This window comes from Giraffa tippelskirchi, chromosome 11 (genome assembly GCF_054371585.1).
Source record: "Giraffa tippelskirchi isolate mGirTip1 chromosome 11, T2T-mGirTip1v1.2.pri, whole genome shotgun sequence".
Taxonomy (NCBI): Eukaryota; Metazoa; Chordata; class Mammalia; order Artiodactyla; family Giraffidae; genus Giraffa; species Giraffa tippelskirchi.
The window spans coordinates 561,968-586,572 of record NC_137285.1 but is presented as its reverse complement, the minus strand read 5'-3'; the positions used below and the strand labels follow the sequence as shown (position 1 = coordinate 586,572).

The 24,605-nt window shown below is 56.4% G+C and overlaps 2 protein-coding genes and 1 long non-coding RNA gene across 4 annotated transcripts; 1 reads left to right on the top strand and 2 right to left on the bottom strand.

Annotated features, from left to right (window-relative positions):
- Nucleotides 1-1,833: 1,833 nt before the first annotated feature.
- On the bottom strand, nt 1,834-4,312 carry C11H22orf39 (chromosome 11 C22orf39 homolog). The gene is made up of 3 exons (XM_081541945.1): nt 4,278-4,312; nt 4,006-4,173; nt 1,834-3,503 (listed from the first exon to the last, which is right to left on the bottom strand). The coding sequence occupies exons 1-3, from the start codon at nt 4,299-4,301 to the stop codon at nt 3,378-3,380; spliced, it is 318 nt and encodes a 105-aa protein (XP_081398071.1). The 5' UTR covers nt 4,302-4,312; the 3' UTR covers nt 1,834-3,377.
- Nucleotides 4,313-4,488: 176 nt separating this feature from the next.
- On the top strand, nt 4,489-6,475 carry LOC145526417 (uncharacterized). The gene is made up of 2 exons (XR_014068878.1): nt 4,489-4,929; nt 6,213-6,475. It is a non-coding gene; the product is annotated as an uncharacterized LOC145526417 (long non-coding RNA).
- Nucleotides 6,187-24,450, bottom strand: UFD1 (ubiquitin recognition factor in ER associated degradation 1). 2 transcript variants are annotated; one of them, XM_081541919.1, is made up of 12 exons: nt 24,076-24,450; nt 19,396-19,528; nt 18,997-19,029; nt 17,163-17,284; nt 15,954-16,084; nt 14,806-14,878; nt 11,576-11,644; nt 10,743-10,808; nt 10,483-10,530; nt 9,827-9,915; nt 9,206-9,287; nt 6,187-6,305 (listed from the first exon to the last, which is right to left on the bottom strand). In XM_081541919.1, the coding sequence occupies exons 1-12, from the start codon at nt 24,076-24,078 to the stop codon at nt 6,231-6,233; spliced, it is 924 nt and encodes a 307-aa protein (XP_081398045.1). In that variant the 5' UTR covers nt 24,079-24,450; the 3' UTR covers nt 6,187-6,230. The 2 variants fall into 2 exon arrangements, with proteins under 2 accessions (XP_081398045.1, XP_081398046.1); XM_081541920.1 differs by having other exon boundaries at nt 19,422-19,528.
- Nucleotides 24,451-24,605: the final 155 nt, after the last annotated feature.

The window sequence follows — 24,605 nt, the reverse complement described above, 5'->3', positions numbered from 1 at the left end:
TCATCAAGAGGCTCTTTAGTTCTTCTTCACTTTCTGCCATAAGGGTGGTGTCATCTGTGTATCTGAGGTTATTGATATTTCTACCGGCAATCTTGATTCCAGCTTGTGCTTCCTCCAGCCCAGCGTTTCTCATGATGTACTTGGCATATAAGTTAAATAAGCAGGGTGACGATATACAGCCTTGACGTACTCCTTTTCCTGTTTGGAACCAGACTGTTGTTCCATGTCCAGTTCTAACTGTTGCTTCCTGACCTGCATACAGATTTCTCAAGAGGCAGGTCAGGTGGTCTGGTATTCCTATCTCTTTCAGAACTTTCCAGTTTATTGTGATCCACACAAAGGCTTTGGCATAGTCAATAAAGCAGAAGTAGATGTTTTTCTGGAACTCTCTTGCTTTTTCGATGATCCAGCGGATGTTGGCAGTTTCATCTCTGGTTCCTCTGCCTTTTCTAAAACCAGCTTGAACATCTGGAAGTTCACGGTTCACGTATTGCTAAAGCCTGGCTTGGAGAATTTTGAGCATTACTTTACTAACGTGTGAGATGAGTGCAATTGTGCGGTAGTTTGAGCATTCTTTGGCATTGCCTTTCTTTGGGATTGGAATGAAAACTGACCGTTTCCAGTCCTGTGGCCACTGCTGAGTTTTCCAAATTTGCTGGTATATCGAGTGCAGCACTTTCACAGCATCACCTTTGAGGATTTGAAATAGCTCAACTGGAATTCCATCACCTCCACTAGCTTTGTTCGTAGTGATGCTTCCTAAGGCCCACTTGACTTCACATTCCAGGATATCTGGCTGTAGGTAAGTGATCACACCATTGTGATTATCTGGGTCGTGAAGATCTTTTTTGTACAGTTCTTCTGTGTATTCTTGCCACCTCTTCTTAATATCTTCTGCTTCTGTTAGGTCCATACCATTTCTGTCCTTTATTGAGCCCATCTTTGCATGAAATGTTCCCTTGGTAACTAGTTTTCTTGAAGAGATCTCTAGCCTTTCCCATTCTGTTGTTTTCCTCTATTTCTTTGCATTGATCGCTGAGGAAGGCTTTCTTACCTCTCCTTGCTATTCTTTGGAACTCTGCATTCAGATGGGAATATTTCTTTTTCTCCTTTGCTTTTCGCTTCTCTTCTTTTCACAGCTATTTATAAGGCCTCCTCAGACAGCCATTTTGCTTTTTTGCATTTCTTTTCCATGGGGATGGTCTTGATCCCTGTCTCCTATTTCACCTTAATCACTCCTTTAAAGACTAGCCTCCAGATACAATCATGCTCAGTAGCAAGGGTTGGGGCTTCCCCCAGTGGCTCAGCAGGAAAGAACCGGCCTGCAATGCAGGAGCCACGGGAGATGCAAGTTTGATCCCTGGGTCAGGACGATCCCCAGGAGGAGGGCATGGCAACCCACTCCAGTACTCTTACCTGGAGAATGGCGGGCTGCAGTCCTTGGGGTCACAAAGAGTCGGACTCCACCGAAGTGACTTAGCAGGCACAGAGCAGCAGGGGTTAGGCCCTGCCCAGAAGAACTGGGGGTGGGCATGAAGCAGCCTAGCAGTGAGGGTCCGTGGAGGCGGAGGCCCACCTCAGGGCAGGCGCACCAGGGGATGTTTCGCCCGAGTGAGCACTCAGCTTGTGCACCTGCCTAGAGGACCCTGGCCACTGGCTCCGGCCTCATCACCACGTGGCTCCTTCTCAGTCTCGCAAGCCTCCAGCCTCCCCCTCGGAGAGGGCTCAGCTCAGACAGAGCCTCCCGCCGCCCCACCCCTCGCAGGTGCTTTTCAAGCCTGCAGCTTTCCTCAGTGAGGTCGGAGAATCAAGTCAGTAGGTCATGGCCAGCTCTTTTGTTTCAACCTTTTATTTGGAGGTCATGAGAGGCTGGCAGGAGGCTGAAGATGGGTAGGGAGGTGCCATGCACGGATCCCCAGGGTTGCGTCTCACGGCCAGTCTCACCTGCACCAGAGGCCAAGGGTGCTGCCCGAGTGGGTCCTGGCTCCCCGCCTGGCTGCCCCGCCGCGAGTCCACGTATCACAGACTCCCCAGGATGGCGCTCCGCCCCTGGCACCAGAACCGCCTGCGTCCCTGAAATCATGGTCCTGCGGGCCCTGGCGGGTGCTGCACCAGGTCACCACCCCAACGGCTCGTCACCGTGGGCCCTGTCCCCGGATTGAAAGACACTGCCCTATTTCAGTCTTCACAGCTGATGCCTGAATGGTCATGTCCGTCCCCTGAACTCAACGGGACGGAGGCCACGTGTCCGTTTCAGGCTTGCGGTCCCAGGGCGTGTGGACAGCTGTGGACACAGGCACACTCCCCCGCACTGGAGGCGGCTCCGCGTCCCAGCAGGCGTGGAGCTCCTGATGGCGCCGGCGCCCCGCCGCAGGAATCCCGGGAGCCAGGGGGCAGCCACTGTTCCCAGCACGCAGCCCCCCACGGGGGTTTCAGACCCGGGGGGACCCAGCCATCTCCCCTTTCCTTGCACAGAAACGCCTGTGGGCGGAGCTGCAGCCACGGCTGACAGGCCCTGGTTGCCAGAGGGGGCACCCTGCACCTTCTTTATACTCACCTCTGCTCCGGGGGTCCTGTGCGCGCACCTCGACTGCTCATAGTCCCAGAGGACTCCTGGGGCACACGGGGGGTACCCTATAATGAACATCCTTCTGAAGGGGTGGGTTATTCTGTCCCCAAGAATGGGTTCCACGATGCAGCGCCACACCTGTGCCCCGACTGGGGCCCGGTGGGGAGGCACCGAGACGCCGCAGGCCGGGTCCACAGCACCAGGCGGCGGGTTGGCCGCGCGGCCCCAGAGACTACATCATTTCAGGAGAAGAAAGAGACCTCCAAAGAACGAAGGTTCCCCTTGGTTCAAGGACATGTATTTTAAAAGCATCTACAAGAATGTAAGCATACAAAATTCTAACACTGCTCACATCTAACTCTTTCAATATTAAACCCTGGATGTAATTTACAGTTTCTATTTGGAATCAAAACTGTGAAATGTCTTTTGATATAATCCCCGTTTTCTAAAAACGACTGGGGGAAATTCCGAGGGAAGGAGCAGTGAGTGGCCGTGGTGGGAGGGCACCGTGGCCGACATGCATGGTGGTCACCAGAGCAGGGGCCAGGTGGCGCCTCCTCATTCCACCCTGAGTGTCCCCACGGGTCAGAGCTGCCCCTGGAGGGTTCGTCTGAGGAGCCCAGCCCATGGGACGGCCTCTCCTGGACCACTGTCCCCAGGCCTGCGCGGCTGCCCACAGGCAAGTCACGTGTGGGTGGACCGGCCCCAAGCCTGGTGGTGACGGCGGGACAGGCGAGGCTGGAGGTGAGGGCTCCGTGTCCCACGCTCGGCGGAAGCTCCCAGGGGCCCTCTGGACTGTTTGGGTCAGTCACCCGTCCTTGTCCTCGGGCAGAGGGAGGTGCCAGTCTTCTGGGGGGCTCTGCCTGGGCGCCCACACCAGGCCGTGCTTCCGTGCAGCCCGAACTCTGGCCCGCTCGCTTTCACACAGGGACCGCTGCAAAGCAGACTGGGTCACGGGCAGCCCCACACATACCTGCCCACACGTGCAGCCCAGCACACACCGGGATCACTCCCCTCCAAGCTACCGTGAACACCTATCATGTAGGCCCCAGGAGAAGTGCTTTCGGTTGACCTAATCAGCTTCACCAGCTAAGACAGGTTGGGGGCTGAGCCGTGAGGAGAGGTGAGCCTGAAAGAGTGGCCAGAGGCAGGCAAGAGGCCAGAGACTGACAGATAGCAGGCGCCACCCCCACCGGTAACCTCAGGGCTGCTGCTGCTAAGTCGCTTCAGCCGTGTCCGACTCTGTGCGACCCCATAGACGGCAGCCCACCAGGGCAGCAGGTCACAACTCCGATGGGGCCTGGGGTTTTCCAGGAGCTGTGCTGGCCACTTGACATGACCCACCGCCCCGTTCGAGGCCCGCCCCCTGCACCCAGCGCCTCTGGTTCCCGGCCTTCCAGGGCTCGGCGGGCCCAGTCGGGCCACCTGGGCCTCACCTGGGCTTCGGCGCTGCGGCGCTCCTCCCACTCGCGGCAGCTGGCGAGGTCGCGCCGCCACTGCCCGCAGGCCGGCCGTTCGCCGTGGACGTAGTAGTGGCGCAGGAAGTGCCCGGCGCTGCGGCAGAGCTCCCACTCTGCGCGGTAGGCCTCGCACGGGCGCGGCGGCTGCAGGGGCAGGCACGGGGGCGTGAGCGGGGGACCAGCTGCCCGCCCGCCCGCTCAGACCAGCGGACTCGGCCCCCCGGGTCCCCAGCGCCCACGGAGCTTACCCTCCAGCCTTCACCTTCCGCCATCTTCCGGACCCGCCGGACCCGCCTCCTGAGGCCGCCGCCGCCGCGTGACTGACGGGCAGAGGGGCCAATGAGCTCCGAGACTTTGCCACTAGATCCTCGCTCCCGTCCTTGAGACACGCCAGTGAACGGGACATCCGGGTTGGCAGCCAATAACAGCCGGGGGCGGGACCTGAAGCTCGAGGTGGGCGGGACCGTGGCCGGTGTGGGCGGGGCAGTGTCTTCCCGCGGCTTTCTTTTAGTCACGTCAGAGGTCCGGTCCCTGAGATCCGTCAGCGCACCCGCGCACCAGCGCCGCGCGGTCAAGCCTGCGGCTGCGGCTGTCCCGCCCGTGTCCCCTCGAGGGCGAGGTGACTCCCGAGGGCGTCCAGGCAGGAAGCGGGGCGGAGGGGCGCGGAGGCCGTGCGGCCCGGGGAGACGGCAGGCCCTGCGGGTGGGCGTCCGGAGGCGGCGTTAGGGGCGAGGCTGTGCTGGGGCGGGCGGGACAAGGCTCGTCCGTGAAGGACGAGCGCGAGGCAGTGACAGCGACGGGAAGGAGGCTGATGGCGCCTCAGGACTGCCCTGCGACCACCCCCCACCCTGCGGTGGTCTGCCAACTCCCCCAGCCTAGCCACCGCCAGTTACCCGCTGGGTGAGTCCGGGTCAAGGCCGAGAGCTGGTTTCACCAAGGGGTCCTGCCGTGGTGGTTCACAGGCCAAGCTGCCCACCAAAGAGGGCGTCTACATGTGCCAGCGAGCCGAGACCGCTAGAGGGTCAGCCAGGTCACAGCCCGCTCACGAGTTCCGAAACCACTTCCACTGTCCAGGGTGTGGGTTTGGGTCACAGGGCCCAACCCTGGTCATCACGATGAACTCTTAATGCTCCTTCTCTGAGGACTCGTGGTGAACCCTGGGGCCACTCTCCCGCGGGGGACAGCCTCCTGAGTGTTGAGGGAAGCCTGTCCAGAGATTGGCCTCTCTTCCTGGAGCAGGGGCAAGGGGAGCCCCTGCTGGGCCCAGGGTCAGAGAAGCCCCCAGAGGAGTTCTCCCCTCGGTGCGGACGCGCTTTCCAGCAGGCCTTCCTCCTGCCCAGATGTCATCCCCATGCTGACACCTAATCAGACGCTTAGAGGCAATTCAGGTTTTGGTCACTGCCTGTTTTTATTTGAAATTCATAACTGAAAATTATTTTCATGGAACAAGAGATTAAAATGATTGAATTAACATGTCAAAAGAACTATTATATAAAGTGGAGACCTAAAACTAAATTAATACTAGTAAAACAAAAAAAAAAGCCAGCAGAACTTTGGAAAATTTAATCCATTTAAAACTGGGAGTGGGGGGTAGGGAGAAGAACGTATCTTCAGCTTTCATTTATTCTAACGGTTACATTTGTGCTTCTCCAGGAAGCTGTTTTTACAGAACAGATTAAAGAACCAGTTATTTCCAAATGAAATCAAAGTAAAAGCAGAAATGCTTTTTCGTTCTGAGGCATGGTTTTTTAGGAGAGAAAAAAAAAAATCAACATGTAAAATAAAAACACCCTTCCTCAAATACTTAACTGCAGCCAGCATAATGGGATGATCACTATTTATTTAAACCCCTTTTTTTCCCAGCCCAAAGGCAACAGCTAAGTATGACCTGGGAAAAGGGTAAATGGAAAAAAACCCCAAAAGAGCACAATTTAGAGCAATCCAACCCCTTCACTGTTTGCAGCAGGAACTAGGTAGGGCACCCCGCTTCAGCTGAGCAGTGGGTATGGGCATGAGGAGAGGCCCCCCACGGGGCCCCAGAGGCCTTCTCTGCCCCAAATCCAGCACACAGCCGCTGTCCTGCTGCCCTCTTCCAGGTGACTCTAAGCAAACCCAAAGTGACAGAGCATCCCCTCAGAGCCAGTAACTAAAAGCCAGCATGTTGCAATTATTTTATTTTCCAGTCAGTCAACAGTCCCAGCTTATGGCTTTCTTCCCTTTTTACGCAACGACTGTCCTTCTCCAGAGAAAGCAACGAATCTGCCTCCGGCTTCATCCTGTGAAGAGAAAACACCATTTTCAGAAACTCCTTGGAAGTTTACTAGAAAAGCTTTATTCTGTTGACTCACGTACCATCCTGCCATCTTCCTTATTCCCACTTTACTCCTAACAAGAAACATCTTTGAATTTGGAATAGAAATTAAATGATCACCTACTGAAAACAAAACCAGAATCACTAATCTGTCTACCACAGTCTTTTTTCTCAGGTTGAACATACACTGTTTTGCAAAGGCATCCCACTTTCAATGTAGAAAATACAAAATAAACCCCCTAGGAGAAAAATCACCCCCAAAACACACTTCCAGTCCCTGCTGTGCACCTCCACAGACACTCCCCCATCTCAGGCCACGCATCTCTCCTCTCGCACTAATTCCAGCCCAGGTCGCTGCCACTTCCAGCTCTGCAGCACTGAAGCTGCCTTGGTGAGCAGTTCAGCGTCTGCAGTTTTGACTTTCCCTAGAGGCTCAACCCCTCAGTAGAAGGTGCACTCGGTAGAATGGTGACTCGGCAGCCCTCAGTCTACCGGGCTACTCTCCTCCCAGCAGAAAGACTGCTTGTTTTCCGGAAGCCCTGAAAACAGCAAGCATCTGTCCACGAGCTCTGCTGCTAGTCGGGAGACACTGCCGGGGGAAGAGGACCTGAGCTCCCAGGCACCCAGCCAACGCTGACCACCACCCGGGGCAGCTGGTGTTTCTTGGGGACTCGAGCAGGGTTGTCATGGTGGTGACCACGCAATGGCACGCCAAGGCCAAGCCAGGCAGCGTTCCTTTCCTGCAGGCCCCCCATCTGTCCTGCGTCGACACCGGAGCCTGGTTCCTCTCACGTGCACAGGACCGGCTGCAGGAGGGCCCCCTCTGACTTCACCTCCTGAGGAACCTGTCTCCCAGGCGCTCTGGGCTGTCCCGCCTGCCTGGGCCACGCTCCAGGGCTGCACACAGCTGTGGGGATGCCCTGCTTCCTGGGTCGCAGGCTTTCTTGTTTCTACCTTACTGCCTCGTTTTGGTGGTGTGTCACAGCAGCCTCCTGAGAGGGCACATGAGGAGGCCTTTCAGGGAGCTCCTAAACAACTGAGAACATCTCTCCTCTCACGGTTCACTGATGGGGGGCTGGTGGTAGACTGCTGGGGCCACCAGAACACAGCAGCACAGGCTGGCCTGAGCACAGACACACCTCCTCACAGCGGAGGCGCGGACCCAGCAGGCGGCAGCATGGCTTCCCCGGAGGCCGCGGTCGAGGCTGGCAGGTGGCTGCCTTCCGCTGCGTCCTCACAGGCCTCTCCCCAGTGTGTCCGCGTCTCCTTGGCGTGGAGCTGGGCCCACCTAGCGCCTCATCCCACCTCACCTCAGGAAAGGTCGCACCTCCAAACCCAGTCACGTTCTGAGGTTCGGGGGTGAGGGCTTCGACACAGGAACTTGGCAGGAACCAGGCACAGAAGTCTGAGGGCCCTGCTCCACCGTGTCCTGGCTTCTGCCCAGTTAAGCCGCTGCTGTTCCTGGCCCACGGCAGAATCCCCACCTCCTGGGAGCTTTAGTGTCCTCCCTCTGCCCCAATCTGGAGCTGTTCCCACTCACTGTGCTGGACGCCTGGAGGGCCCCTCTGCCTGGAAGTTATTTCCCTGGTGCTTCCTGCCCCTTTGGTGTCTCTGAGCTCCTGGGACTGGGGTGCTGGCAAGGGAAGCCTTCCGACTGCAGTCTTCACTTGGGGAGTGGGCTGGGACCTTCCCTGGGCTCCGCCGGCGAAGCTCCTCCAGCTGCAGCCAGCCCAGCCTGCGCGCGGGAGCCGGGTGGGGCAGGACCCAGGGACGGACGATCACCGCCACGCTGAGGGCCATCCGGGGACCGTGACGGGACGCTCGTCCCTTCTCCTGGGGGCGGGGCCGAGTGCCCTGGGACAGACGCTCAGTCCTCAGCACAGGTCCTGCCCCCAGCCCCAGCAGGGCTGCGGCTACCCGGTCAGGCCTTGGTCTCCTACTCTGGGGCTTGCCCACGACCTCTGTGAGTGTGTCACCTGTGTCCCAAGACAGGCAGCGGGATTGTACCTGACGGCCACCCCCATCACACGCCGCGGCCTGGACATCTGTTTGTGCACACCTGTCTCCCCACCCTTCCAATGCTCAGGGATGAAGGAGCCAGAGAATGCCCACGAGGCTGGCAGGCCTGGCCAGCAGCTGGGCTGGGGCGAGCAAACGCCTGGCAGGGGGACCGTGTGAGCGCCTCTCAGTGTAGCAAGGTCTCAACATGGTGTCAACTTGAGGAGCATTAAGGCCAGGAGGGGCTCTGAGTGGGTCTCAGAACCCTCCTTGTTCCCTGAGGGACCAAGCCTCAAGAAGGAAATCAGGAGACCGGGGGTCTGAGGTGGGGCTAACCACCTAACCCAAACCCAAACCAGCAGCATAGTCACAGTGGCTGGGTGGCAGCCGTGCGGGGATTCTGAGCCAGTTCCCAGTACCCGGGAGAAGGGCCGGTAAGACAAAACCTCCCCTCCCTGCCTCGAGCCGAGGGATGCCGTGTCTGGAGTGTGGAGGTGCTGGGGTGGCTGCTCAGTGGTCAGCTCTGCCTGAGGCGTGGGCACCCTGAACACCCTCGTACCCCCACGCTCCCTTCTGTGAGATGCAGACGCTCACAGCAGCTGCCCTGCGAGAATGTCCTGGGGTGTAAATCTTTCAGTGCCCAGCACACGGAGCCCGGGCTGGACCCGCTCAGAAGTGCAGGAGCTGAGCCCTTGCCCACCCCACCACGGAGCCGGCAGAGTCCACACGGCTTCAGCAGGATGGTCAGTCCACGGGGAAGGGGGGCCGGGATGCGGGACACACGACAGAAGACCCTCATTCGCGAGGAGAAGAATCCCCTTGTCACCAGTAGCCAAGGAAACTTGTCATGACTCACAAAACACTCACCTCCTCAACCTTTTTGACCAGCGGACGTGAGTTTCTGATGAATGTGATCTTACCAAGTTTAAATTCATAGTTGGGAATTCCTCTATAAAGAGAGAGCAGGAGAAACGTTGGTGCCAGGAGATGGGACTAGTGTCCACTTGTGAGCACGGGGAGGAAGCAGGTCCTCCGTTTCAGCTTGGAGGCTGCACCCACTACACCTCATGCCAGGCAGAGGGCGCCTCCCTGCTGACTCCAGGGGGAGCAGAAGGCATCGGCAGGGCAGGGTCTCTGGGGGCCACATCAGCATCCTCCAGCCTCTCAGCCTACATGCACTTCACTCCCTAAGGGGTCGGGTGCAGACCTGTCTGCGGGTCTCACACAGTCAACGGGGACACAACTCAGCTCTGCTGTCACCGTGAGGGCTGCCAGAGCCAGGACTCGGCCCCAAGTCCCTGGACCAAACGACCGGGAGAGGCGGCCGGGCAGTCCCTGACAGCACATCCAGAGTCGGGACGGCCAGGTTGTGGGCAGGATAGAGGTCTGATGAGGTCCGCGGGCGGCCAGGCAGCGCCCGCGACCCTACACAGCCGGGCAGAACGCGGGCCTGGGTTGGGGGGAGGGGGGCAGGGCCAGCACACCCACCTCTTGATGTCTCCAGGCCTGACTGGGGAGGGGCTGGGCTCCACCCCCTTCTTCTTCCCGTCCAGTCTGTTTCCGGAGCCGGAAAAGGCCTAGACGAGTAGACCAGGGCTGAGAGGGGCCTGGGGCAGGGGGCAGCAGTGCAGGGTGTGGGCGGGACCGCCTCGGGACCGCAGCGCCTAGCCCCCAGGGACTGTGAGCTCAGGGGAAGCCCCCCCCCCACCGCACCGCGCCACCAGGGCACTGGCCGCCAAGGACGGGGTGATGCGCCTGGCTGGGCCCACAGCTCAGCTCTGTAAGCTGCTTCCCGGCCCCAGGCTGAGCCTTGCCCACGCTCCCCCGCTTCCCCAGGGACAGCAGCAGTGCAGGAGGCCACCATGTCCTGCGGGACACGGTCCAGAGAGACCATAGGAGAGGCACGGCTGGTGAACCCACGCAAAGGGCTTATGTGTGTCTGCTGTACTATTGCTACTTTCTGGTAAGCGAGAAGTTTTTAAGAAGTCGGGGCTGCCTGACAGTTGCTGGGAGGATCCAGAAGGAAGCGGACGGAGAAGGGTCTGGAGACTGAGAAGGCGTCACGTGCTCGTGTGCGGGGTCCCCCGGCCCGGGCCCGACTGAGGTCCCTGGGGCGTCACCGACAGTCACGTGGCGGCACTCACGCGGAAGCCCAACTCCCCGGTGTAGCCACTGTGGTCAGCTTCGCCTTCCTGGGGGGACAGGAAAACGAGATGGACTTCTCAGCAGGGCCCCAGCCGTTCCCTGGGCCCCTCACTGCCCCTCTGCCAGAACTGAACAGCCAGGACAGACGGGGCCCGGGAGCTGGGCTTGGTGGGGAGGACATGGCTGCATCGGCACCAGCAGAGGCGGGACCCCGCGGTGGGCGTGTGGAGTGGGGGAGGGACTCGGGGGAGCGACTCACGGCTGACTCCTCGTGCTGGGCCTGCCTCTCCGGCTCCTTGTAGCCAAGGGGAGCGTCGAAGTCCACCTGTGCCCGGGAGGAAAGCACGATGACGCAGGGCCGCATGCAGCCTCTAAGCTGGGGCAACATTTGCCCAATGCAGCTGTAGGCGCCACACAGAAGGGGCCACTTCCTCGATGGTCACGGTACAGTCACAGCGTGACTTTGGCACCACGACCCCACCCTGTCCAGACCTCCCCAGTTCTCTCACCCACTCACTCTCACACACACACGACTCCACCTCTTCCAGACCTCCCCAGTTCTCTCACTCACACACACACACACGCACACGCGTGTTCTGTTGTCACTGTCAGCATCACTGCAGGTCAGTGCACCCACCCCGGCTAAGATCCAGAGCAGTGTCAACACCACGGGGACCCCTCCCACCCTGTGACTGCACGGCCCCATCCCGGCAACCGCTCCTCTGCCCCCCGTTCCTGAAGGCTGTCATTTCAAGGCGGCCACATAACGGACCTGGGCAGATGGAACCCTTCTGCTGGGCATCCTGCCCGGAAACCCGGCATGCCGGGCCACTGAGGGGACCAACAGCCCCTGCTGTGAATTGAGTAGCCCCACCTCAGCCTCCAAGGAGACAGGGCCCTGGCAGAGCTGATGTGCTAGCGGGTCTGGCCATCTCAGGACTGACAGCAGCCCTGCCGTCTCAGGTCAGCAGCCTCCTCGGAGGGTCTGGCAGCAGCTGCTTGCCTCTCCCCAACAAACCCAGGGGCTGCATGACACCTGCCCAGGGCACCAGCCAGCAGGACCCCGACACCCCTCCTCCCACGGCCACTCACGTTCATGTCACACTCGATGATGGACACGGCCTTGTCCGGCTTGGTCTCCATCACCCGCAGCTCGTAGATCTGGCAAGAGAGAAGGGTCGGCTCCTGGCAGCTCTGGGCCCGGCACACTTGTGTCACCACTCCCGCCCCGCACACATTCACGCCCCTCATGACACCTCCCTGGCCACACCTCCCACTGCAGACAGTGGAGTGGGTGCCCCCCAGGGCCTGTCCCTCAGCTGACCACCCTCGTAAGTGACTCAAATCTGACAAGGCAGTTAGGCAGCAAATTGCAAGAGACCCAATGTCCATCCCAGAAAAATTCACTTCCAGGAATTAACTGTCAGCAGGTAATGAGGTCAATGCTGAGCGAGACGGTGCTGAGTGCTGCCTCCAGCACTGCTCATCACGGGGTGCACTGAGGCTGCCCGCTCCAGACTGGTTACGTGGATGCTATGGGTTCGCGTATGACAAGTCAGAGGCACCAGGGGTTCCCAGGCAGCCAGGAGGAAAGGAGGCTGAAAACCAGCTGTGGTGTGTCAGGGATGAGCTTGTGTGTAGAAAACGTGCACCAAGTTAAAAGGACAGGGGCAAAAAGTGGCTTTCTCCTGCACTGTTTTAGGCTCTTTCTCTCTACCGAGCAAACGTCTTGCTTTTATAATGAAAAGTTGAGACAGTTCCATCACTGAAAACAGTGAATATGAGGGGCAGGTCCCCAAGCACAGTGAGAAGGCTCAACACCCCGAGTCTGGCTTGCAGGCTCCTCCCTAGTGACTGACGGAAGTGAGCCTGTGTCGCCGGGGGTCCGTCTCCCCATCTCTCCACATGGCCTCGGGCACTGCTGCCGCCGTGATCAAGGCTGCATGAACATTCATGCCTGTGCTCCAGGGCACATGCTCATCTTTCTCTACAGCTGTGTTTTCAAACTGCAGGTCACAGCTAACTAGTGACTTATGAAACCAACAACACTGCCACCAGAGCTAGAAGAGAGAAACCGAAGCACTGCTCTTGAGCCTGTAACAGTCCCGAGGGCACCACTAAACTGGAGTGCTGCTTCCAGGGAGCCTGGCACAAGGGGAGCCACCTCTGCATCTACTAGGCCCCTTCAAGGGCCCAGGTTCCCGGGGAGGCCCTGACCCAGACCTCACGCCAGACACGGACGGGCAACCAGCCTGCCAGTCTTCTCGGAAGGACCCGTTAGAGGATCCAGTCTCCATATTTCCAAAAACAGAGACCCTGACATACATCTCAATTCTACGCAGACCTGAGTAACTGTCCTTTCCTTTAGTTCAGTCGCTCAGTCGTGTCCGACCCTTTGCAACCCCATGGACTGCAGCACGCCAAGTCTCCCTGTCCATCACCAACTCTTGCTCAAACTCATGTCCATTGAGTCGGTGATGCCATCCAACCATCTCATCCTCTTGTCATCCCCTTCTCCTCCTGGCCTCAATCTTTCCCAGCATCAGGGTCTTTTCAGATGAGTAAGTTCTTCACATCAGGTGGCCAAAGTATTGGAGTTTCAGCTTCAACATCAGTCCTTCCAATGAACACCCAGGACTGATCTCCTTGAGGATGGACTGGTTGGATCTCCTTGCAGTCCAAGGGACTCGCAAGAGTCTTCTCCAACACCACAGTTCAAAAGTGTCAATTCTTCGGCGCTCAGCTTTCTTTATAGTCCAACTCTCACATCCATACATGACTGCTGGAAAAACCATAGCCTTGACTAGACAGACCTTTGTTGGCAAAGTAATGTCTCTGCTTTTTAATATGCTGTCTAGATTGGTCATAACTTTGCTTCCAAGGAGTAAGCGTCTTTTAATTTCATGTCTGCAGTCACCATCTGCAGTGATTTTGGAGCCCCCAAAAATGAAGTCTGCCACTGTTTCCACTGTTTCTCCATCTATTTGCCATGAAGTGATGGGACCAGATGCCATGATCTGAGTTTTCTGAATGTTGAGCTTTAAGCCAACTTTTTCACTCTCCTCTCTCACTTTCATCAAGAGGCTCTTTAGTTCTTCTTCACTTTCTGCCATAAGGGTGGTGTCATCTGCATGTCTGAGGTTATTGATATTTCTCCCAGCAATCTTGATTCCAGCTTCTGCTTCTTCCAGCCCAGCATTTCTCATGATGTACTCTGCACAGAAGTTAAATAAGCAAGGTGACAATATACAGCCTTGACGTACTCCTTTTCCTATTTGGAACCAGTCTGTTGTTCCATGTCCAGTTCTAACTGTTGCTTCCTGACCTGCATACAGGTTTCTCAAGAGGCAGGTCAGGTGGTCTGGTATTCTCATCTCTTTCAGAATTTTCCACAGTTTACTGTGATCTACAGTGTCAAAGGCTTTGGCATAGTCAATAAAGCAGCAATAGATGGTTTTTCTAGAACTCTCTTGCTTTTTCGATGATCCAGCGGATGTTGGCAATTTGATCTCTGATTCCTCTGCCTTTTCTAAATCCAGCTTGAACATCTGGAAGTTCACGGTTCACCTATTGCTGAAGCCTGGCTTGGAGAATTTTGAGCATTACCTTACTAGTGTGTGAGATGAGGGCAATTGTGCGGTAGTTTGAGCATTCTTTGGCATTGCCTTTCTTTGGGATTGGAATGAAAACCGACTATTTCCAGTCCTGTGGCCACTGCTGAGTTTTCCAAATTTGCTGGCATATTGAGTGCAGCACTTTCACAGCATCATCTTTTAGGATTTGAAATAGCTCAACTGGAATTCCGTCACCTCCACTAGCTTTGTTCGTAGTGATGCTTCCTAAGGCCCTCTTGACTTCACATTCCAGGATGTCTGGCTCTAGGTCCTTCCCTTACCACGCAAAAAAGTCACTATCTTTTATCATCAATTTTTTTCCAGCATTTTTTTTCTGCCCTTATTCTTTAAGAATAATAATGTTAAGGCTGTCTGTAATCTAAAAAGCTTCAAGTAGACAACACCTGAAGTGTCTCCACGAAGCTGAAGGGAAAAACATTATTCCTTAGTTTACGTAAAAATACAGAAGTGTGACTCAAAATCCATAAAACTGAACAGTAACAATTCTTAGGGCTGTATGCCTCACGGAGGGAAACTCTCAAAGAGCACACTGGATCCGCAGAAGACACTGCGGAGTACCTGGCGTACGACCCTGAAGAGTGTGTGTGTCTGTGTGTGTGTGTAAGTGGCGTCTGCCCCCACAATGTGTGAGGAACAGCGCCTCCTGCTCACGGCCCAAGGCCCCGGCGCTGCGGGTGAGACGCCCACCTTCTCGTTGTAGTTGATGGCAATCACGTCCCCAGTGGTCAGACACGCGAAGTTTCTCAGTGCGTTTTCTAACCTGTGGACACACGTGGTCAAGGCCAACAGAGCACGATGGAGCCCTCACATCTGAAACAAGTGCCCATAAGGGGTTCACAGCACCAGGCCAACCTGGGTTCTGGACAGTCGTGTGCCTAGTTGGGACGATGACTCACACCACGATGACTCAGCACCAAGAAGGAAGCACCTGTAACGTGTGGTAATGAGGTGACCCTCACTCTCCACTGAGGGAAAGAACCAGCCATGGAGCAGTGAGACCCCCCCCAAACCTTGAGAAAGGCAGATCTCTGAGGTGGGAGGCAGCTAGGCTTCTGGGGCCAGGGGTCAGCTGAAGACAAGAAAAAGGGGGCACAAGCATCCTTCTGGGGGGACGCATTAACCAAACTCGCTGAAGTGTGCACTTGGTTGCATGTAAATTACACCTCAACGAGCTGACTGTAAAAATCCTATGGGAAAAAAGATTGAATGAAACAGGTAAAGCGCCCTCAGAAATGAAGACGTTTTCATTTATACTTCTGCTGTTTCTACCTTTTGCGTGGTAACGTATTTTGCTATATGTTTTAGACTAGAAACATTTAATAATAACAATTCTAAAAGAAAAACTAGCCTGTAAGCCCCTTTTAAAAAAAATACTAAATAATAGTTCTTAAAACTGAGTCATCTTGAGTGCCCAGACAAGAGAATAAGGCCCAAACGCACAGCACGCTCCGCCCTCAGCAGTTGGCTGGTCTGTGTTAAAGACTGAGGTCAAACAGAAAGCGCAGCCCCAGACGTGCCGCCGGGCCTCACACCAGGGTCACTGGGGGAGGCGCACCTGCCCTCTGGGGGGGTCCAGACGCACCGCCGGGCCTCACACCAGGGTCGCTGGAGGAAGGTGCACCTGCCCTCTGGGCAGGGTCCGCAGAGCACCCAGCATATGCATCCAGGCCCCCAAGCTATGTGGACGCACTGGCCCAACACCAGTGCGCTCACGTCACAGTGTCAATCACGACTGCTGTGCAGCCCCACAGCAGGCATACCCCACGGAGGCTGGCTGTCACCCGCCGCCTGCATAGCTCCGCCCGCAAAGAACCTGTCCGTCTTCAGAAGGATACACGGCCTTGGGGTTGGTGATGTCCAGGAAGTCAGGGCTCTGCGGCTGGAACTTGGAGTACGTGGCCACCTGCAGGTTGACGCTCTCCACCTGAACCAGGCCGCCCTCCTCCAGCAACAGGTTCTGCATCATCTGGAGGGGAGCAGATGGGACAGAGTAGGGGTGCGTCCAGGGTGGGGGGCACTGTGGGAACACCTGGGGCAGCCAGTCGCTGGTAGGGCGGCAGGCGAGCCCCCGACTGCCAGCTGCAGGCCTCCCCAGGCCAGAGCCTTCCCACAAGGACTACCCCCCACTTCACTCAACCCCCAAGGCCCCAGGCCACCCTTTCTACACTGTTTGGGGACACTTCATTTCCACATAAAACCTTGTAAAAACAACATCCCTCAGGCACCTTCAAAGCACCTACAACACTGACAGCAGCTGGCAGTCACAGAAAATAGTGCTGAATGTCAAAGGGACAGAGCGGGGCAGCCGCGGGGCCCTCACACCGGGGGTGCTGCGGCCCAGCCCCCAACTCCCACCAGGACTCCTGGCTGCCACGGGCCCCGCCCTGCAGTGCATGTGTGGCTCTGCAGCCTGGGGATGGCCCTGGGCCAGCCCAAGTGCAGAGAGGCTTCGTCCCCACGGCAACAGGGCCGAGTGCTCCGGACAGACTCAGGTACAGGCACGTGTACACACACAGGACAGACTCAGGTACAGGCACGTGTACACACACATACAGGACAGACTCAGGTACAGGCATGCATACACACACACATACACAGGACTCAGGTACAAGCACGTGTACACACACACACAAGACAGACTCAGGTACAGGCATGCATACACACACACACACACAGGACTCAGGTACAGGCACGTGTACACACACACACAGGACAGACTCAGGTACAGGCATGTGTACACACACAGGACAGACTCAGGTACAGGCATGCATATACACACACACAGGACTCAGGTATAGGCGCATGTACAGACACACACACAGAGGACAGACTCAGGTACAGGCATGTGTACACACACACACGCACAACAGGGAGAAGAAAACGGATAAAAATCTAAAAGTCTGTATTCAGATCATTTGAAAAATACTCCTACTCCATCCCTTAAAAAAAGCCTGACCCAGGAAATGCTGGTTGAACAGCACAGCAGTGGTCTCCAGAAGGGTCCCGGCGCCCCGCGTCCACGGCCACACAGGCCGGCCGCTCACCCAGTGCGGGAGGTAGCAGATGCCCTCGTCGGCCACGAACTCCAGCACCCCGCAGTGCGTCACGCGGTCCGAGTTCTTGTTGGTCAGTTTGAACAGCATGGGGTAGGTGATGTTAAGTCGGCCTGAAAAGAGCGAGGGATGAGGCTCTGCTTCTTCCAGGAAGAGAAACCCTGTCCCTAGACCCTCCCTGTGGAAGCCCCCACCCCCAGAAGGCGCTAGGACCCTCGTGGGGCTGAGCCCCGCGTGTCTGCCCACCCAGCGGACCCGGCGTCCAGCTAGAGCTCAGGACACGTGCTGAGACAGGAGCGCAGCACCACGTACAGTCGTGCTCGTCTGAAATCCCAGTTCTAGACAGTGACGTGTCTGCACACTTATTCAGTCTGCGTATTAGCCAGGTGCTGGGCAAAATCCCCCTCCAGAGACTTCCACTCACAAGGCCCAACAGCACCTCCGAGAGTGCCCAGATGCTCGTGCCAGGGAGGCTGCTGAGGGATGTGAGGCTGGACACCCAGGGACTGGGCAGCAGAGGGGCCGGCAGCAGGAACAAGGTGCCTCAGGCACCGGGACCTTGTCACCAGCGTGCCCCAGGCTGCAGAGCTGTGCAGCGGACTGAGGTGGGTCAGGGTGAATGGACTGATCAGGAATCCAACCTCAGGTCTGAGATTCTCGCCATTGAAAGAGACCCCCGTGTTTCTCAATCCAGTAATTTTCAAAGTACATCTTGTGTTTTGAGAAGTGCCTCGGGGCAGCTTGTGCACCCCCTCACCTCCCGTACCCACGAGATTTCACCCGGACAGCTCCCCCCATGACTGACGAGGTCTGTCCAGCACCGGCCTAAGCCCCTGTCCGATCGACCCGAGCCTCCTCTCGTGTCTGTATGCCAACACACAGTCCCTGGTCTCAACCCCAGGTCGGCTCCACCCACGAGTCAGGCTCCGGGCCTGCCTCTCCTCTGATGACTGGGCCTGCCTAAGGGCTGTGCCCTGGGTCTACTCACCCCCTGGCTGAGCTGAGCAGAATGCCAGGCCTCCCTCCACGGGTATAGCGGCTGCAGCTGGCGCTGCCTAAGGGCCAGCCCCGGCCCCCGCCCAGTGCCTCGGGGCCCTGGCTGTTTACACAGCACAGGCACCATCCAGGAAGCACTGCTGTCACCAAGCAGCCCCACAGATGCCTTCATGTGTCCTGTTTAAAGGTGAGGACACCAAGGTCCAGAGAGTCGCTGGTCTGGAGTCAGGTCCGGCAAGGTGCAAAGCCCAAGCCAGCACTCGGCCCCCACCGAGCTGCCCAGTGTTCACCCGACAGTGTGGATCCCCCAACCCCAAGGGACTCCATGTCTGTGGTCGGGGTCTCCCTAGTTTCAGGAGTGGGGCTGGGGTGTAAGGTCTCCGAGTTGCTCCAGTTGGAGGAAGGGTCGAGGGAGGGAGAACAGTGTGGCCTTTCTCGTCCCTGCTAAGAGGCAGGCGGGGGTGGGGGAGCAGCTCCTGGGGTGGAGGGGTCAGAACTGTGGCTGGAGCTGAGGCAAGAGGCGCAGGGAGATGAAAGGCCTGCTCGCAGCATCCTCCCTGGGCCGCCACCGTCCTTGAGGGGAAAATCTCGTGCCTCTAGCCAAGGGCATCAGCTACCCCAGCAGCGTGAATGGCCACGGCGCTCACACCCGCCTTTAGTCTCGATGGGACCTGAGGTGTGGGGGCACTGTCAGAGGAGCACCCTCCAGGGATGATCCCCAGCCAGCCTTGCTGAAGGGTGCTGCTACCCGGGTGGTGAGGGCCTGCACGTGGTCCCGGCGCCCACAGTCACGTCACCTCTGTTCTCAAGTCAGGGAGGAAGTACTTACTGAGCTGGTCGAGGGCTGAGGGCGGCATAATTACTGTGGAGAGAATGTTTAAGACATGTTAAGAGAAGAAGAAAGAACAGACCAGGACGAAAGCCAGAGTGCACTTTCTGTCATGTCTAAACGGAAGTACTCAAGGAGACTAGTGGGGCAGGCAGAATCTCATACTGCTCTGTACAACAGAGCTGGCCGGCTGGGAGTCATCCGATCTGATAGAACCACACGGCCCTCAGCTGTGAATGTGATCACAACAGGACCCTCACCCCACCTCTTAGCCGTCCGGGGCCGGTGACACCATGTGGGTGACCAGTTCCTGTTGACATGCAGATGAGGGCTGCTGAGGACTAGGGCCCTGCAGGCTGGGGCGGGAAGGGTTACAATTCAAAATAAAACAGCACATACTCTTCCCTCCTTTCTCCACATCTGACCTGTCATTAGGCCCCGCGAGCATGGACACGGAGAAGCAGCGATACTGCGTGGAGAAGCGGCTCTGGAAGACCCGGGGCATCGGGTGGTCGAACATGTTGAAGGAGAACTAGCGGGAGGAAAGAGATGCTGCAGTCAGCACAGAACACAAGCCCGGGCCTCCTGTCCGCAGCCGGAGCTGGTCAGAGCAAGACGACCCAGCCGCCACCTCCCAGGAGTCGGGTGCACCTCCCAGCAGCTTCCCCCAGCTGCCGTACCCTGGCCTTCCACCCAACGCGTCCCCGCTGTTCTCAGACGGGTCCCCCACCAGCAGGCCCCAGGATCTCCTGTGATGGCCACGCCCCCGCCCCCGCCAGGCTACTCCCCCGGCCTGGACCGCTCTCCTCTCATCCCGTGTTTAGGAGCACCACCATCTGCTGAGCTCTGGTCTCCAAGCACCAGGGAAACACCACTAACCAAACAGCTACGACCTCTGCCCTGGCAGAGCTGATGCTCAAGACAAGGGAAACAGGCACAGGACACCACCTGGGCGGCGGTGCTCTCAGCACAGAGAGGGAGAGGAACCGAGCGCTCTGGGGGCGCTGTTTTAGGAGGAGGATCAGGAAAGCTCTCTCTGCAAAGACTCAAAGTCAGGAGCCCTCCCCCTGTCCCTGGCTCCCAGGACCACCCTAACCCTTCTCTGGAACCTCCGCTGCTCCAACCAGGCCCAGGGCTCACACCTCTCTCACCGGGCGCTGCATCACACCACACCCGTTTCTCCCACACACAAGTGAAGCCTAGACACGGTGCCACCACAAACATAAGATCCCAGCTCTCAAACTGCAGGTTACAGGGAGGCTCAGAACACATGCTGCCCAGCAACCCAGGGTGTTCTCAGAGTACTGCGACTACTGTGAGGTGCCAGAGAGGAAGACGAGGGAACTGCACAACAGGACACCTACTCAAAGGAGTCGGAACTAGGGTCTGAAAATACAGACGCGCACTCACAGTCACAGCAGCACTCTTCACAACAGCCAAGGGCTGGAAGCTATCCCAAAGCCCACCGACAGACGAATAAAGAAAGAAAACATGGTCCATGGAACACTGTTCAGCCCCAAAAAAGGAGGAAATTCCAACACGTATGACAATGATCATGAACTCTGAGGACATTGTGCTCAGTCAAATAAGCCAGACGGGGAAGGACAAACACTGTAGGATTCTCCTTAGAGGAGGTACTGAAGGCAGTCAAGTTCAGACACAAGAAGAGAGGTGGCTGGCAGGGGCTGCCAAGACACTAGGAGTCAGTGAGCTAAGATGGGCTGACTGGGTGAATTTAACTCAGATGACCATTATATCTACTACTGGGGGCAGGAATCCCTTAGAAGAAACGGAGTAGCCATCATGATCAACAAAAGAGTCCGAAATGCAGTTCTTGGATGCAATCTCAGAAACGACAGAATGATCTCTGTTCGTTTCCAAGGCAAACCATTCAATATCACGGTAATTCAAGTCTATGCCCTGATCAGTAATGCCGAAGAAGCTGAAGTTGAACAGTTCTATGAAGACCTACAAGACCTTCTGGAACTAACACCCAAAAAAGATGTCCTTTTCATTATAGGGGACTGGAATGCAAAACTAGGAAGTCGGGAAACACCTGGTGTAACAGGCAAATTTGGCCTTGGAGTACAGAATGAAGCAGGACAAAGGCTAATAGAGTTCTGCCAAGAGAACGCACTGGTCATAGCAAACACCCTCTTCCAACAACACAAGACAAAACTCTAAACATGGACATCACCAGATGGTCAACATCGAAATCAGACTGATTCTATTCTTTGCAGCCAAAGATGGAGAAGCTCTATGCAGTCAGCAAAAACAAGACTGGGAGCTGATTGTGGCTCGGATCATGAACTCCTTATTGCCAAATTCAGACTGAAATTGAAGAAAGTGGAGAAAACCACTAGACCATTCAGGTATGACCTAAATCAAATCCCTTATGACTACACAGTGGAAGTGAGAAATAGATTTAAGGGAATAGATCTGATAGACAGAGTGCCTGAGGAACTATGGATGGAGGTTCGTGACACTGTACAGGAAACAGGAATCAAGACCATCCCCAAGAAAAAGAAATGCAAAAAAGCAAAATGGCTGTCTGAGGAGGCCTTATAAATAGCTGTGAAAGGACAGGAAGCAAAAAGCAAAGGAGAAAAGGAAATATATACCCATTTGAATGCAGAGTTCCAAAGAATAGCAAGGAGAAAGCGATCCTCAGTGATCAATGCAAAGAAATAGAGAAAAACAATAGAATGGGAAAGACTAGAGATCTCCTCAAGAAAATTAGAGATACCAAGGGAACATTTCATGCAAAGATGGGCTCAATAAAGGACAGAAATGGTATGGACCTAACAGAAGCAAAAGATATTAAGAAGAGGTGGCAAGAATACACAGAAGAACTGTACAAAAAAGATCGTCACGACCCAGATAATCACGATGGTGCGATCACTCACCTATAGCCAGACATCCTGGAATGTGAAGTCAACTGGGCCTTAGAAAGCATCACTACGAACAAAGCTAGTGGAGGTGATGGAATTCCAGTTGAGCTATTTCAAATCCTGAAAAATGACACTGTGAAAGTGCTACACTCAATATGGCAGCAAATATGGAAAACTCAGCAGTGGCCACAGGACTGGAAAAGGTCAGTTGACATTCCAATCCCAAAGAAAGGCAATGCCAAAGAATGCTCAAACTACCGCAAAATTGCACTCATCTCACACGCTAGTAAAGTAATGCTTAAAATTCTCCAAGCCAGGCTTCAACAGTACGTGAACCATGAACTTCCAGATGTTCAAGCTGGTTTTAGGAAAGGCAGAGGAACCAGAGATCAAATTGCCAACATCCGCTGGATCGTCGAAAAAGCAAGAGAGTTCTAGAAAAAACATCTATTGCTGCTTTATTGACTATGCCAAAGCCTTTGACTGGGTGGATCACAATAAACTGTGGAAAATTCTGAAAGAGATGGGAATACCAGACCATCTGACCTGCCTCTTGAGAAATCTGTATGCAGGTCAGGAAGCAACAGTTAGAATTGGACATGGAACAACAGATGGTTCAAAATAGGAAAAGGAGTACATCAAGGCTGTATATTGTCACCCTGCTTACTTAACTTATATGCAGAGTACATCATGAGAAACGCTGGGCTGGAAGAAGCAGAAGCTGGAATCAAGATTGCTGGGAGAAATATCAATAACCTCAGATGTGTAGATGACACCACCCTTATGGCAGAAAGTGAAGAAGAATTAAAGAGCCTCTTGATGAAAGTGAGAGAGGAGAGTGAAAAAGTTGGCTTAAAGCTCAACATTCAGAAAACTCAGATCATGGCACCCGGTCCCATCACTTCATGGCAAATAGATGGGAAACAGCGGAAATAGTGGCTGACTTCATTTTTGGGGGCTCCAAAATCACTGCAGATGGTGACTGCAGCCATGAAATTAAAAGACGGTTACTCCTTGGAAGCAAAGTTATGACCAACCTAAACAGCATATTAAAAAGCAGAGACATTACTTTGCCAACAAAGGTCTGTCTAGTCAAGGCTATGGTTTTCCCAGCAGTCATGTATGGATGTGAGAGTTGGACTATAAAGAAAGCTGAGCGCCGAAGAATTGACGCTTTTGAATTGTGGTGTTGGAGAAGACTCCTGAGAGTCCCTTGACTGCAAGGAGATCCAACCAGTCCATCCTAAAGATCAATCCTGGGTGTTCATTGGAAAGACTGATGTTGAAGCTGAAACTCCAATACTTTGGCCACCTGATGTGAAGAGCTGACTCATTTGAAAAGACCCTGATGCTGGGAAAGATTGAGGGCAGGAGGAGAAGGGGACGACAGAGGATGAGATGGCTGGATGGCATCATCGACTCGATGGACATGTATTTGAGTAAACTCCGGGAGTTGGTGATGAACAGGGAGGCCTGGCATACTGCGGTTCATGGGGTTGCAAAGAGTCGGACACGATTGAACGACTGAACTGAACTGAAATGAACTAAGGCAAGTTCACACCTTTCCCCATTCCTACCCATCGAAGCCCTGCGTTGTCTTCCCAGCACGAAAGACGGAATGGACACCAAGCACCGGGCATGGGCACCAACCTGTCCCCGCCCCGCTGCCGTCCACGACCCGGCGCCAGCACACTGCGCAGCGCCCGGCAGTGTTCCGATGTCGGGAGGAGGGGTCCCAACACGGACACACTCGGGACACACTCGGAGGCGGTAAAGCGGCCGGCACGGTGCTCACGCAGCTCTGTAGCAGACCGGCTTCCAGTCCTAAGGGCCTGCGTCCGTGGCCGACACGGCGCGCCTCCCTAGACCCTGCGTTCCCGAGCCGACGCCACGCCCGCACGCCCGCTCCGGGGGCGCCGGCCGGGCGCAGTGGGCGAGGGGCCTCGGGGCCGCGCTGCCCGGGCGCTGGGGCGGCGGGCGCGAGCTCTCGGGAGCGGCCCGTGCGCTCTCCTCTCACGCCGGCAGCCTCCAGGTCGACCCCGCTCCTGTCCGCTGGAGCCCACACGGGTCTACAGCCGCAAGGCTGCGCCCCGTCCCAGACGCCGGCGGGCTCAGGCCGGGTGACTCGGCACCTCTGCGGCCTCCCAGTCCGCCAGCCCGGGCCGGCCGGACTCGCCCGGCCACTCACCATAGTGGACGCCTCCGCCTCGCCGCGCAAGAGCGCTCTGCCGGGAAACGTTGCGAGTGGGAGCCGCCGACGCCCCCTCACAGCCGCAGCCACAGGCGCCGCAGCCGCTTTGCGCCGGAAGCCTGGGACTGACTGGAACTGACGGAGAAGCACTTCCGGGACGGCGCGCGCGCGGGGCCGCTGCGAAAGCAAACGCGGCTGAAGCGCGAGGACCGAAAACCCCGTCCAGAGCGAGCGCTCGGAGACACCTGCCTAACGCATTCACGCTAGGGCACCTTCCGCGCTATTTCAAGTCAGTTTGACAGTGTCCCCTTCCTGCCTACACGGCCCAGCACGCGGCGTCACTCCAGCTCCTACTGAGGCCTCCGAGGACCCGGGCGGAAGTAGGCCGCACTTCCGCTCTGGAACTGGGCCCAGCCCCTTGACGTCCGAAGCTGACGCCCTCTTCTGACGTGTTGTTGTTCAGTCAGTCAGTCGTGTCTGAGTTGCGACCCCCATGGGCTGGAGCCCGCCAGGCTCCTCGGTCCATG

What these genes read in the sequence shown, in the direction of transcription:
- C11H22orf39 (XM_081541945.1), bottom strand. Translation starts at nt 4,301, where the DNA reads ATGGCGGAAGGTGAAGGCTGGAGG. An exon ending in CGGAAGGTGAAGGCTGGAGG is followed by an intron (nt 4,174 to 4,277) that starts GTAAGCTCCGTG and finishes CTGCCCCTGCAG; the next exon opens with CCGCCGCGCCCGTGCGAGGC. An exon ending in GCCGCAGCGCCGAAGCCCAG is followed by an intron (nt 3,504 to 4,005) that starts GTGAGGCCCAGG and finishes TCTGCTTTGCAG; the next exon opens with CGGTCCCTGTGTGAAAGCGA.
- UFD1 (XM_081541919.1), bottom strand. An exon ending in TGTGGAGAAAGGAGGGAAGA is followed by an intron (nt 19,030 to 19,395) that starts GTATGTGCTGTT and finishes TTCTCTCCACAG; the next exon opens with TAATTATGCCGCCCTCAGCC. An exon ending in TCATCGAGTGTGACATGAAC is followed by an intron (nt 10,809 to 11,575) that starts GTGAGTGGCCGT and finishes TCCCGGGCACAG; the next exon opens with GTGGACTTCGACGCTCCCCT.